Source organism: Triturus cristatus, chromosome 4_2 (genome assembly GCF_964204655.1).
Source record: "Triturus cristatus chromosome 4_2, aTriCri1.1, whole genome shotgun sequence".
Taxonomy (NCBI): Eukaryota; Metazoa; Chordata; class Amphibia; order Caudata; family Salamandridae; genus Triturus; species Triturus cristatus.
In genome coordinates, this window is record NC_140586.1 from 147,496,418 (window position 1) to 147,509,741 (window position 13,324).

Genomic DNA, 13,324 nt, shown 5'->3' on the forward strand with positions numbered 1-13,324 from the left:
GCGGAAGTTTGATGCGGGTGATTCCATCTGCTAGTGCGATCACGGAGGGGAAGGGTCCCGAACCTAAACTGGACAAAAAGTGATCTATCCCTAGGCTTCGTAATAAAATCTAGGTAAGGTTCCAGGCGGGGCATAACCTTGTGTTGGCGAAACTCCTCAGTGAGTCTGCCTGGGTTTAGATCCCTCTGCTCCTGGAAATTAACCCATGTCCAAAAGGCTCTCCTAGTAGCTTCCTTTGATAACGGTGCCCCGGAGTCCCAAGCGGTTGTGAGGCCTATTGCCACCAGAAGCTTCTTTATGTTAACAAGCCAACCTATTTTATGGGCTCCATGAAGGTTCATAACCTCTCTTAGGCCATCAGCATATCTGGAGAGCTCAGGGGTGCGCCATAGCCGTGCCCAATATAAAAGAGGACGCAGAGTGACTAGGTCTTTGATAGATCGCCGTCCCAGATCACTCAATAGTGGCTAGGTTGGGGTGCCCTTTGGGAGCGATACAAGCTCCTTAAAAAACTTGTTTTCTCCGGTAACAAGTGCATCAACACAACCAAAACCCCATAATTCTGCACCGTAAAGGGCACAGCCTACAGCTTTGGCAGCGCATATTTCCAGAGCTGGAGCGATGGGTTTAGTAATGGAGGCACGAAATTCCCTCCCTATGGCTCCTATTACCCGCCTATGGTTTAGGACCATTTTATCAATGTGAGACTGCCATTTGAGCTTGTCAGAGATTCTGATCCCCAAATAATCAAACTGTTTGACACGCTCCAATGGCTTCCCTTCAAGAGTCAAGGTGGATCTAGATGATCTGCTCGGGTTAAAATAGAGGAGTTTGGTTTTAGCAGTGTTAATGACAAGGCCCCTCAACTTGCAAAACAAAGAGAAACGGTCCAATAGTTTCTGTAATCCTGCTGGTGTTTTCGATATTAGAAGTGTGTCGTCCGCAAAAAGTAGTGCAGGAACTTTATCCCCCACCAGGACAGGGACATCAGCATTAACTTCAAGCAGGAAAGAAACAACACCATTCACAAAAAGTGTGAAAAGTGTAGGGGCCAATACACAGCCCTGACGAACCCCTCTGTTCACCGGGATTTTATGAGTTTTTTGCTCCTAAGACCCCCATCTAATGCAAGCGTAGTTACCTTCGTGCATCCGAATCAAAAGATTCAGAATGTATGAAGGAATCCCTATCTCCTCCAGAATCAACCACAGGCGATCACGAGGGACCAGGTCAAAGGCGGTCTTTAAGTCGATAAACGCCAAGTACAGGCCGCCCTTGCCAATGGTGACCACCTTCCAGTATAGGAGCACCAGCCTGAATGCCTGGTCGATTGTGCTTGTGCAGGTCCTAAAACCCGCCTGAAACTGTGAAATTATATCATTATCATCAGCCCATGTGTGGATCCTCTCCAGGAGGACCCTACCAGCCAACTTTTGACCAGTGTCAATAAGACTCATTGGGCGATAGTTGGCTGGGTCCCCCCTTGGACCCCTCTTGTAAATAGGGATTACCTCGGCTCCCTTCCAAGAATTCGGTACCGGTGAGCCCTCCAGCAGAGCGTTAATAAAAAGCTCAAAATAAGAGGCCCATCCCTCGACATTGGCTTTGAATAGGTCACCCGGGATGCCATCTGGACCTGGGGCCTTTGCAGAAACAATCTTGTTAATTGCTGCCTCAACCTCCCTTTTCTCTATCTTAATGAATGAGACCTGGACAGGATCAATAGCTGTGATCCCAACTTGGGGACATGGGTCACCTGTTTGCTCATCCCCTACATATAGTTTCCTGAAGTGCTCAAACCAATCCCTATCTGTTATGTGGTTGGGAATTTGGTCTTCTTCGCAACTATTAGATCTTCTCACTGTAGACCAGAAGAGCTCAGCGTTTTTAGAATGGCACGCATTTTTTAGACTATCCCAGCGCAGCTCTTCCCATTCTTTCTTTGCAGCTGCGAGGGCCTGCCTATAAAGCAGTCTTAGTACCGGGTCATCGAGGGCAGAGTCAGCACAGAACGACCGTTCGACGCCAAAGAGAGCGTGAGCGACCGCCCTAACAACACCCACTGTAGCCTACAATAACGGGATACAGGTTCAATTGAACAGTTACTCTTGGGATCAATTAACCCTTCTCTCCTCACCGTAAGACCCTGTGAATACTAGGGTCTTTTTCACTACTTGGGTCCTGAAGAAAGCCTGTTTGACCCTCCGGGGCATAAGAAGGGCTGAAACATGTCGACCTTTTTTATGGACACTTTTTTAGAATGCACAGGGTCCTAATTCACCCTTTGAGTGCACATTGTAGACCTATAAAATCTTCCTACATCCAGTGCAATTAAAGATTTTTTACTGGCTCTGCGGGATTTTTAAATATATCTTTTTCACAACTTGTCACTTCACTAGAATTCACTCCCTTTTTTATCTACGATTACTACCAATACAACCAGTGGTACATTCTCCAGGTGGAGGAAGCATTACAGTAAACCCGATGATGATGCTGTCACGTTACAAATAACGAAGCGGAGAATGAAAATATACCGCTAACATCGATCTCTGTATAACGTGATTGAGGGTTTTTTAACAGCCCCTTATACTGCCTTTACACACCCTGGTTCATTTGGGACCAGTGATCCACCCCCCTATTGATTTTTGGATACTTGAGACAAGGAAGCTGAGTGGATCAGAAGCTCTTCCTTCTCCCTCCAGTTTGATTATTATTATAAAGCAGTCTTGCCAGCCGAACATCGCCCGGATTATTAGATTTAATGGCGAGGACCAGGCTATCTTTTTTCAATCTACAATCCCTGTTGAACCACTTCTGCGCTGACTTGGCACTCGTCTGACGCTTTTTGTTGTGATCTAGAAATAAAGTGCCGATCGAACCAATGGTTTCCACGTAAACTTTCACTGCAGCAGCAGGGCCAACCCCATCCCTGCAAACTGTAGAAAGCTTAAGAGTCTGATCAGCAAGAATTTTTTTAAGAGTGATTAGTTTTACGTCACTCAGAATAAATTTAGGCCATTTAAGGAACCTTTTACAGTTAGATGGTAGCACTGTCTTGGTCAGCATTCGTGTTTCAGGGGTGGGGATTAGCTCTTTCCCATGCCACACTTCCAGCATTTTAAGGGACAAAACGTTGTGATCGCTATTTATTGTTGGTATTATAACCATGAGACTTTATCATATTTTACATGATGTTTGGCGTATGATTTAAACAGCAAACATTTTCAGAGCTCATCCCGTGCATGGGCTCTAAGAGCTAAGCCAGGCCCTTGTCTTCACTCTGGCTCAGTTCTCCCTGTTAATAGGTTGGCTTCCCCACTTCTCGGCCTACATCCATTCAATGCCCTGCAGCACAGCCTCCCATGGCCAATTCTTGTCCCCTGCCCCCACCCCTCAAGACACATTAGCGCCCACTAATATTTACCACCTGCATAATGCATATGGTAAATGTCAGTAGAGTAGTACATGGATTTGGGGAAATCATAGATTGTCAAGGGTATTTCTGAGTCTGTAAAGTTATTCTTCATTCGGGAACTATAACTCATAGCATTTGGATTTAAATGCGGGGTTTTCAACCAGAATCAGAGCAACTGACCGAGTTTTCCCACACCTAACTTCGACCAACACATCATGAGGGTCCAAGTCTCATCTCATCGTGAGGCAGCTTTTGTTTTACTGGTGACATTTAGAATTCTAGTTCTTTTTTGTTTGGAATTAATTACTGAAATCTATTGATTTTGAGTATATGTAAGATATTTAACCTAATGTTACAGTGCCTGTTAAGAATACCACTTTGTTTATTGGTAGAAATGGTTAGGCCCAAACTATCTAAACTGGGGGAGAAGAGAGAAATAGCAGAGTTGCTTTCCTAAACATCGGAGTAGCAAAAGATTGCTCAACATCTGATTAGTTAGAGACTCACAGTGGCTCTTGGAGCATAGAATGTGGGAGGCCGAAATTACATGCACTAAGCGTAAAACTTAATGACCTGAATAGGATCAATGAGTAATAGACACGTTACTTTCCTTCTGTAACAGCCTTATCTAGTAGAGACTCTATCTAGCTGCAGATTCTTTCCCTTAGAATTATGCCTAGGCGTCAGACTGGATCTGGACATTTTTTCGTGAGCAGTACGCCTGTACACAGATAGGTGGTGTCGCTCCACTCTGCGTGGCGTCGGCAGCCTCATCTATGCTGGAAATGATGTTTGTGGTGCCTATATAAGTGCCACTCCATCACGCTGACGTCAGTTTCTTTTTGCGATTATCCACACCAGGAGTGTAGAACCACAAAGAACACTGATCACTGGTTTGTGGAACTAGGGCCCTGAAAATGGAGCAGCCCTGTATCTATAAATCAGTTTGCAGAGTATGCGGGATGGGTAGGTCTGTTAGGATTCTGCAACTAGAGTCTCTACCAGATAAGGCGCTTCCGAAGGTAAGTAACTTGTCCGTCTGATAGAGACTTATAGCCTCAGATTCCTTACCTTAGAATAGACACCCAAGCATTGCCTTTCCGGAGGTGGGTCTGCAAACTTGATTTAGACTAGGAAGTCCTGCAGGACTGAACAAGCAATGTGCCCATCCCGATGGACCTAACTGTCCAGGCTGCAGTTCTCGGTGAATGTATGCAGTGAGGTGCACATTGCTGCCTGGCAGATGTCCAGGACCAGAGCTCTGTGTGCTAAAGCAGTGGTCGCAGCCTTTTCTCTGGCGGAATTAACATGCAAACCCTCTGGGGGTTGTTTCTTGGCCAATGCGTAGCAGATCGTAATGCAGAATATGATCCATTGGGAGATGGTTCGTTTCTGTAAGGCCTTCCCTTTTTTGTCTCCGACATTTCCCACGAAGAGTTGATCGTCCACCCGAAAAGGTTTTGAGCAGTCAAGGTAGGACGACAAAGCTCTTTTTGCGTCCAGACGGTGGAGTATCTCCTCTTCCTTAAAGGTAAGAGGCGGAGCATAAAAAGCAATCAATGTGATGGGGACCACCTTCAGCAAGAAGTTTGTTTGGAAAGAAAGAGACATATGGAGCTGGGATGACAGGGGCTGCAGTTCAATTACCCTCTGGGCAGATGTAATTGCCACCAGAAAGACTGTTCTGATGGTGAGAAACCTAAGAGGGTAGGTATAAAGTGGCTGAAAGAGAGAAAACATTAGAATGGTAACAACAAAGTTAGTATCCCATTGAGGCACAACAAAGGGAGCTGGATGAAATAACGGTTGCAAACATTTAGGGAACCTATTTACAATTGGGGACTTGAAGAGAGAAGGCTGGTCTGGCAGCCGCAGGAAGGGGGAGATAGCAGATAAATAACCCTTCAATGTGCACAATGCAGAGCCCTGCTGGGCCAGGGTAAGGATAAACAAAATAACTTTGGAAAGGGTTGCAGATAAAGGCTTAACCTGTTTGCTTGTACACCATGCCACAAATTTGCTTCAATGGCCGGCATATACAGTCTTGGTGGAGGGATGCTGAGCTGCCAAGATAACATTACAGAATTTGGGTGAAGGCCGAAAGCTGCCAGTTGTTACTGCTCAATATCTGTGCATGAAAGTGGAGCATTGGCAGGTTCAGGTGGAGAACCATCCCTCTGCTATGTGAGAAGATCCTTCAAAAGGGGCAGCCTGATCATAGGACCGATGGCCATGCTCAACAGCCCAGGATACCAGACTCTCTGAGCCCAGTCAGGAGCCACCCGGACGACTAGGGCCCGGTTGTTCCTGATGTTCTTGACAACTCTGGGTAGGAGTGGTATGGGCCAAAAGGCGTACAGGAGATTGGAGCTCCACTTGAAACAAAAATTGTCTCCCAGCAACAGCCGCCTTGGAAACTACAGCACACAGAACTGCGAATTCTCATGGGTGGCGAACAGATCTAACCATGGCTCTCCTCACTGCTGAAAGAGACCATACACCAGCTCTGAATGGAGATACCATTTGTGATCTGCTAGGCATCTTCAGTTGAGTTCGTAAACTCTGATGTTCAGAGACCCAGCTAAGTATTGAACCACCAAGGAAATGCCCTTACGTTTCAGCCATACTCACAGATGTCGGGCCACTTGACAAAGTGTCCACAAACCCACACTGCCCTGTTTGTTGGAGTGCAACATGGTGGTGGTCTTGTCCATGAGCACCTGCATTGGCCTTCCCTTGATGGAGGGTCGAAAGGCTTTCAATGCCAGTCGGATCACTTGAAGTTCCAAAAGATTGATGTGGAGTGTGCAGCCCAGATTCTTCTGGAGACAAGAGACTTCTGACCTCCACCTCTCCCAGATGGCCGCCCCAGCCCAGAAGTGATGCATCTATCGCTACTGTCAGATCTGGTTGGGGAAGGGAGAGGGGTCTGCTGCTGAACCAATCACGGTTTGTTAACCACCAATGCAAATCTTTTGCAGTGCCGTCTCAGATCTGGACCATGTCAGAGATATTCCCCTGATGCTGCGCCCAATGGAACTTCAGGTCCCACTGCAGAGCATGGGCGTGGGTCACACACAGGATGCAGGAGGCCATGATGCCCAGGAGGCTCAGAGTCAGTCTAGCCGAAATCTAGGATAGAGGATAAAACATCACTATCATAGCCTGAATATCTAGATGTGTCGATTGGGAGGATAAGCCCGAAACTACACTGTGTCCAGAACAGCTCTGAAGACAGGATGCATCTAAAAAGGGGTCAGGTGTGACTTTGGCATGTTCAGAGTAAGCCCCAGTGAGTGCAGGTGGTCTGCTGTAGTCTAGAGGTGGGAGACGACCACCTGGGGTGAGTCTGTATTCAACAGCCAGTCGTGGAGATAACGGAAGACTGCCACCCTGATCGCCACAGATGAGCTGAAACCACAGCCATCATCTTGGTGAACAGCCAAGGGGCACTGGGAAGGCCAAAGGGGAGCATGGTGAACTGAAAGTGCTTGTTATCTACCATGAACTGCAGGTATCTTCAGTGGGCAGGCAGGATGGGGATATGGAAGTATGCAGCCTGCAAGTCCAATGCTACCATCCAGTCTCCCGGGTCCAGGGCAGACAGGAATTGAGCGAGCGTGAGCATTTTGAATTTCTCCTTTTTCAGGAAGAAATTGAAAGGGTGCAGGCCTAGGACAGGATTAAGACCTCCATCTTTCTTGGGCACCAGACAGTAGCGGTAATAGCAACCACAACCTACTACTGATGCTAGCATCCTCTCTATGGCTCCCTTGGCCAAGTGAACTGTCTTTCCTGGTGGAGTAAGGAGATATGGTCCTTCATCTGCCTATCGCACATGGGTGGCATGAGTAGAGGAGTAGTCATGGAGGGGAGGGCCCCTTCGGATAATCTGTAAAACCCAGTGGTCAGATGTTATTGACCTCCAGTGATGCAGGTGATAGCATATCCTGCCTCCCACTGGATGTCCTTGAGGCAGACGAAGTGTGGGTCTGTCACCAACATTTTCTGGTGACAGGCATCACAGGCCTTAAGTAAGCCTGCTTTATGGACATCCCTGCCACACCAGGAGACAATGCCTCAAAAATCTTCGACGAAAGGGTTGCAAAAAGGTCCGTCATAAAGTGACTGGAGATAGCTCTTCTACAGATCTCCGCTGACTGGCATGGGAAGAAAAGAACAGACGTCAGTACGCTGGGGTGGCACCTATATAGGCTGCGCACAAGTCACTTTCAGCACGAACAATGCTGACAATGTCACATACTGGCATGCAGGGGTACTGCTTACCCGTCTGACACCTGGGGATAATTCTACGGTAAGGAACCTGCAGCTAGAAGTCTCTGTCAGAATCCTAGGCACACTAGTTAACCCAAACTCACAGGGAGTGATTTTAATGGAACATTTGGTTTAACAGAAAGATGAGCATGTGATTCCTTGCATACTGATCTGTGGACATATGTATGCATAGTTGGATGGAGCAATGGATGTATATTTGGGTGGACACTACAAAGCTCTATAGGTTGCTCTGTGACCCGGATAGTCCCATAGAGCCTTTAGGCAGAGAGAATGGGACACTGAGAATTAATCCAGATAAAGCTTTTGTTCGTTTTGCCCTGCTCTGAAGGTCACATGTGCATTGATGTGAAGCCAATAAGGTGAATTCTCGTTCGGTTGATGGTATCTGAGAGCTCCTTTGTAGATTTCAGCCTGGCTGCAGTGGTCTGGGCACTGAAAGGCATATCAGCAGGTAGGTAAAGATTGAGGATGTTAGCTTTGTCCAGGTGAGAGAAGACACAATTGTTGCCACTTATACAGATGAGGAAGCAGTAAAATTTCAGAACATGCATGGTTAACAGTGTGACCTACTGGTCTTGCCTGAGTACTCAGATTAACTTGCCGTAGCGAGATCAGTTGTAGTTTTTTTTTTTACTTTGGCCTTGGTGACTTACTGACTAAAAACATTAAGTATTCTTGCCTGTAAATGTTCGTGCCATTGCGGCTGTGTACATTTATTTGGAATTTTCAGCAACAGTGTGTATCGATCTGAAAGCTTGCGTGATTCTGTTTTGCTGTACCTCATTGTATAGGTTTATCTATACATTTCTGTGCAGATTTGTGTGTGTGTGTTTAATTATCTGTGAGTATCAGCACCTTCTCTGAAGTGGCGGATGGCACGGATTGGGGGTGGCAGGGCAGAGGAGGAAGTGAAATTAAAATCGAGAATTACCTCTTCACGGCCACTGTCCCTCCTCTGTTGCTGCATCTCTTCCTGACGAGTCCCGAAGCAGGAAGCAAATAGTCTCCCCTAAACCAATCGCAATGCTGCTGTCAGCAGCGTCGTAATTGGTCTGAGCATTGTGGTTCGGCACTTAGACAGGGAGTAGGGGCCTGTGCATGTTCTCCACCCAGGCTGTGCAATACAACCTGGTGGAGAACATGCATGGTTGTCTGGCCAGCCCAAGATGGCCGGCCAAACCGCCATGCACACTTCGGGAGTGCTCACCGCTCCTTCCCCTGCTGTTGACAGCCCAGCCTGCCTCGCCCTGTCCCACACCTACAACTGAGCCACTATCGCAAAATAAAATGATAACAATATTGCGTTATTATAATTTTATTTTTCCTTTTTTGCACTGCTGAAAAGCAGTTGAGCCACGCTCCTCCACCTTAGCGGAGGAGCCACCACTGACTGCCCCAATGTGTCTGGGTGTTTTTCCTTTTTTGCACTGCTGAAAAGCAGTTGGGCCACGCTCCTCCGCCTTAGCGGTGGAGCCACCACTGACGGCCCCAATGTGTCTGGGTGTTTATCCTTCTGTGACAGTGTTTGTGTTATCGCCTGAGTTCAGTGGCAGGGTATACCTGTCTGTGGATCAGTGTGTGTCTTTCAGGATGTTTATTTGAAGCTTGCTTCTGTGCGTTTTCTGTAAAACGAATGCTCTTTATTATATGTTACCTTACTGGATTACATGTGAGCGCGCCTAAGCATTTCTTTTTGTTAATCCGTGCCATGTCTGTGCGTTTCTCTTTAAGTGGCAGTGCCAGCAAGTCTGTGTGTTTCCTTGTGCGTTCCTCTGCCCGTCGCTCTCCGACTGTTTGCCTCCGTCTTTGTAGGCATCTGGTTCAGTACCTGTATTGTTTTACCAGGTCTGCTTCTCTGCTTTCTGTCTCTACAAGTTTTATCGTTCGGTGTATGCCTTTATACTACCTGTTTTTAGGTGTAGGTGTCTGTGTTGTTTGTCTCATAATTATCTGCTTCGAAATTCAATGTGTATATTTCTCTACTCAAACAAGTGCTTGAGAAATTAGAAAAAGACAACAGGTCGGTCTGGAAAGTTTGCAATAACAGTCACACCCTCAAAGTAATTACTGGTGCCAGGGTGTTAGGGATGTTACGCTGAACCACTGCTGTGAGCGGGTGATTGTAATCTGTACTCTCTCCCAAGGAAAACATTCATCCTCCCAGTAAGCTGCTTTCGTCCTTCCCTGAAACTTTGCCCCAGATCCCGCACAGGTTGCCATGGCGAGCGGTCTCCAGCCATTCTGGCTCCATCGGAGCACAGGTACGTCCACCAGCGAGACTGTCATCCAGAAGGTAAAGGAGCACTCAGTCGTGAGTGGCTCTTCCAGTGGGGGGGTCGTCGGAGACTACCACTCCATGGTCGACGGGGCCACCGATTTTAGCAGCAATGACTACGCAGCTACGTCCTCTTCCACCCACGTGACGACCAATGACGGCCATTCCGCGCAGTCGACCGACAGCGACTCTGATAGCGCCCCGCGAACGTCATCCACAGAAAGGGTGACGTTCCAGGAGAACGGAGCCAATCTCGACACGACTCAGGACGACGAGTGTGCGTCATTCAAAGACAAGGTGAGAAAGAGACTGTAGTTGGCCAGGGGACATGCTCGTTTGTGCTGGGTGAGTCGGAGGCAGGGGAAAGGAGTGTTAACAATGAGTTAGTGATGGAGAGGCGCTGGGGGAGAAAGGAGAGATGCTTCTTCGAACCCAATATGTAATATGAAGAAGAAACTATTCCCTGAAACATTCACGAGACACTATCAGACAGACTTCTAGATTGTATGAGGGATACATAGGCTCCATTCTTTACTGTCCATCAGTCTACCCAAATGGCCCTAAATTCAGCTTTCAGCTGACAAGGGCGATTAGGCACTCGGCTACTGCACCACGTGACTGTCACGTGACTTTCTTGGTGCAGCCTCTGCACTGTAGTGCATTAAACATATTGCATGCCACTTTGGAGAGTCTTGTGAGCTTCTACTTTTATTCACTGACTGACTGCCCTGTTCCTTGGCCTCACTTCCTTCCTGGCTCCTATTCGCACAGTCCTGCTCTCCAGGCTTCCTTTACTCTGCCCATCACTTCCAGTGTCCCTCTCCCTGTTTTACTTCCTGTTCCCAAGTCTCTGCCCCCGCCCCACTAGTCATACATCTCTCTTCCGCCCTCATTGTCTCTGGTTTCCTGATCCCTTTCTACTCCCATCACTGTCCCTGGCTTTCCGTGCTGCCCATTCCGCAGCCAGCATTTCCCAATAAAAGTCCTATAGTCACTACAATTATATTTTCTCTTTCTTCCTCTTACTCCCCAACCAGGAGGAGCAAAGATGCATAAGCAGGTTGACTATTCAGGGAATTATCACAGACTGTACCCTTCTGAAGCGTTCCCCTGGAAAGACCCTGAGGAGAGTCCACCGTGCAGGTCCATGAAGGGAACAGTGCCCTTCTTCCATTCCGTTCCCTTCTAGGCTACCTTGATGGTAGATTCATTGACAGAGATGTTTCAACAGTGTTTGTCATAGCTCATCCTGTGATAGACTTTATGTTCATGTTGGGTGCAGTAAAAGGTTTCTCAGGTTTGCAGCTGAACCAGAGAAGGCCTCTGAGAGGTAATGGCGCTATCAATGGATGGGAGACAGCAGCTGACCTCTCAGACAGTCCTGCTAGCAGAGGAGGGTAGATGGCAGTTGAGATAGTGACGACCTGGTACAAACAGTAATGCTAGCACTCGATATTAGACTGTTTGTGAGATGTAGAGGGTTTCTGAGTGACAGTCATTCTAGCAGTTTGCGGTAAACCACAGCTAATATGAGAAAGGCCTTTCACAGACAGCGATTATAGCAGCAGACAGGAGACATCACCTGCGTCTGCTGCTAATACTGACATCAGAAGACGCGTGCACCTTCCAGTAAGACTCCCCCGTTGCCCTATTCTCCCTAAGTTGGTGGTTCTTTAGGGCACCCTGACCCTAAGCTTTCCTGGTAGACAACTGTTGATATTTTCAGGGATTGATCCCATGCTAAGGCCTTCACAGAGGAAGGATCTCCTTCAGTAATTGGCACAGGTTAGAAGCGGATCAAAGGCAATGCAGCACTGCTGGGTGAACTTGGCAGTGGCAACTCCTCCGATAGGGCAGAGGAGCATCGCATCCCCTGCCAGATGCCTCAAAATGTGAAAAATAAAAATATAATAAGTGTTTATTATCTCTTCTTTCCTGTTGCGTCGTGTTGGCGGGGTCATCGCGGGGGGGGGGGGCAGGCAATCACAGGAGGAGTGGTGGCATGGTGGCACTGCACTCACTGCGCATGACGGTCTGGCCTGTTGACCAGGATGGCCAAACCGTTATGCGCACTGACATCTCCCCGACCCGAGCTACATTGCTGCACTACCGGGTGGAGAGAATAGCAGGTGTAGGCTCCCAGTCCCCTTTGGAGTGGAAAACAAGCCTGCTCAGGCCAATCCCATCGCTTCTCGTATGCATGAGAGAGTGCTGGGATTGGCCGTAGGGAAGTCCGGTAGCCTCTGCAGAAAGGAGAAGTGCGGCGATCGTCAAGGGGAAGATACGTTCTTTTTTTCCTTAATTTTGTTGTCCGCCCGTCTCCCCACCTCACACCCTTCCCCTGCCCGCCACTCTGCCGTAAGAGCCGTAGCCATTGGAACTTGGACAGCTGTGTCGTAAGTGTAAGGATTTCCGGGTGCGATGACATGGTATTACTATTATTTTGCCTTCAGTGGCACTCTTAGGGAAGCACTTCGGTTAATGCAAAATTACCACTTTTTAACCTGTTTTTTTTTTAAGCTTGGTGAATATTAACTTTCACCAAAATATGCTAGGACTAGAGTTAGAATGGTAAATAAGCCTCCTTGACTTCTTTGGGGAAAGTTGCACTATCCTCTAATACTCTAGGACTGGAGTTATAATAGTAAATTTGACCTCGCTGTGTCCACCACACCCACTACTGTCCTGAAGGTGCATCTCAAAAGCTATTGAAGCTGCTTCCATTTTGCAGATCCAGGAAATATCCTGCATTGAAACTGTTAGATAGGAGGAGGTTCTGGGCATCCCCCATCATCTTCATGCCTACAGTTGAAAGAGTCTCTGAGTTAAATACAGAGATTTCATATAACCATGAAAAATCTCCTGGTCTTATGACCGTCTTAATATCTGGCTACTCTTATCAAATAAATAGCTATCAATACGTTTTCTTGCCCCCTTAAGTATAATATCTGTTTCAGGGGTCCGTGACATGATTGAAGCTGGAACTCCGAGCTCTGATTCTGATGTCGGGACCAATGCTGGGACTGGTGCCATAGGCAAAGAGTGGGGTAAAGTTGGCTTTTTTGATTTTTCCACTGAAGTTGGCGATAGTGCCAGGCCAAGAGTAAGAAAATGGTTGGTTGAAACCAAAGCCAATACCACTGACACTACTGCAAGGGTAGCACGAGCAGCTGGCACCACAGGAGTGCTAATGCAGAAGAGTTGGACCCTCTGTCTTACCCCCGTGACTGATCTTCTTAGGGTGCTTGAGGAATAAAAGAGTTAGGTTTTGTTTCAATTCACAATTATGGTGCAACCCATTTAGTCACACGGTTAAGCTCAGAGTCATTTAGTAGTAT

General features: G+C 47.4%; 1 protein-coding gene across 1 annotated transcript in view; it reads left to right on the forward strand.

The window, feature by feature from the left end:
• The first annotated feature begins 9,794 nt into the window (after window positions 1-9,794).
• The window catches only part of LOC146833202 (keratin, type II cytoskeletal 80-like), a 69,348-nt gene continuing 65,818 nt past the window's right edge, over window positions 9,795-13,324 (forward strand). The window contains exon 1 of the mRNA XM_085600862.1: window positions 9,795-10,283. Within this exon, the coding sequence (XP_085456988.1) occupies window positions 9,930-10,283 (354 nt within the window). The 5' untranslated portion in view covers window positions 9,795-9,929. The remainder of the gene's footprint in view (window positions 10,284-13,324) is intronic.